At 47.7% G+C, this 1,219-nt stretch overlaps 3 protein-coding genes across 3 annotated transcripts; 1 reads left to right on the top strand and 2 right to left on the bottom strand.

Moving 5' to 3' along the window:
• Positions 1-143: 143 nt before the first annotated feature.
• T310_10183 (uncharacterized protein) lies at positions 144-665 on the bottom strand (the record flags this gene model as incomplete). The annotated part of the gene is made up of 1 exon (XM_013467394.1): positions 144-665. A coding segment is annotated over one exon (522 nt), but the record flags the coding sequence as incomplete, so codon positions are not given.
• Positions 371-736, bottom strand: T310_10182 (uncharacterized protein; the record flags this gene model as incomplete). The annotated part of the gene is made up of 1 exon (XM_013467393.1): positions 371-736. A coding segment is annotated over one exon (366 nt), but the record flags the coding sequence as incomplete, so codon positions are not given.
• On the top strand, positions 584-856 carry T310_10180 (uncharacterized protein; the record flags this gene model as incomplete). Its single annotated transcript, XM_013467392.1, has 1 exon — positions 584-856. A coding segment is annotated over one exon (273 nt), but the record flags the coding sequence as incomplete, so codon positions are not given.
• Between the last annotated feature and the right edge of the window lie 363 nt (positions 857-1,219).

Raw genomic sequence — 1,219 nt, 5'->3', positions numbered from 1 at the left:
GTCTCATTGGCTGTCGCTGCCGAAAATCGCTCAATCTGGTCTCCTGTTTTGGAATCTGCGATCCGCTTCTGTTGCATCTCTCACTTGTAACGGGTGAGTATTTCGGGCTTCTCTCTAGAGGGGTTGACGATCAAATTTGGGGATTATGTTGGTGAAGTTTCTGCATAGACAGTCTTCAGAGGAGCCAAAATATTAGCTAATTTATAAACTTTCCCACCTGGCAAGAACGGTACAAGTCTGAGCTCTTTAGAAAGAAAGATAGTCCAGGACTCAGTCTGAAGAGACTGCAGTTCAAATAGACTTACTAGTCTAGAAAACTCGGCCGTCTGAAGAGGCTGAGCAATTTGAAGACTCAATAGTCTCAACAGACTCAGCAGTCCAAAGAGGCCCAAAGATCTGGAGAGACTCGGCAGTCTAAACAGGCTTGGCGGTCTGAAAAGACCCATAGTCTGGAAAGACTCAGGAGTCTGGAGAGACTCAGGAGTCTGGAAAGATTCAGTAGTCTGAACAGACTCGCTAGACTGGAAAGACTCGGCAGTCTGAACAGACCTATAGTCTGGAGAGACTTGGCAGTCCCTACTGAGTCTTTCCGGGCTATCGGTCCCTTGAGACTTTCGAGTCTGTTCAGGCTGCCGTGTCTCTTTGGACTGCTCGGTCTTTCCAGACTACTGAGTCTCTCTGGACTGCAGAGCCTTTTCAGAATGCCGAGTCTCTCCAGATTACTGAGTCTTTCCGTCTACCGAGTCTGTTCAGACTACTGAGTCTTTCCAGTCTACCGAGCCTGTTCAGACTACTGAGTCTTTCCAGACTATGGTCTCTTCAGACTGAGTCCCGGACTATCTTTCTTTCTAAATAGTTCACACTTGTACCGTTCTTGCCGGGTGGGAAAGTTTATAAATTAGCTAACATATTGGCACCTCTGAAGACTGTCTATGCAGAAACTTCACCAACATAATCCCCAAATTTGATCGTCAACCCCTCTAGAGAGAAGCCCGAAATACTCACCCGTTACAAGTGAGAGATGCAACAGAAATGGATCGCAGATTCCAAAACAGGAGACCGGATTGAGCGATTTTCGGCAGCGGCAGCCAATGGTACACTCTTGCCGAGCTGGGAAGAGCGCAGGGGTGATTCTGGGGTGATCTATATGTAGATCCGCAGTGGCTTAGGCGGGACTCAACCAGCTGATAACTTGCATGATATGTCATGCATCGAGACC

Source organism: Rasamsonia emersonii (assembly GCF_000968595.1).
Source record: "Rasamsonia emersonii CBS 393.64 chromosome Unknown ctg1118621762420, whole genome shotgun sequence".
Lineage (NCBI taxonomy): Eukaryota > Fungi > Ascomycota > Eurotiomycetes > Eurotiales > Trichocomaceae > Rasamsonia > Rasamsonia emersonii.
This window is presented reverse-complemented; position numbering and strand designations above follow the sequence as displayed.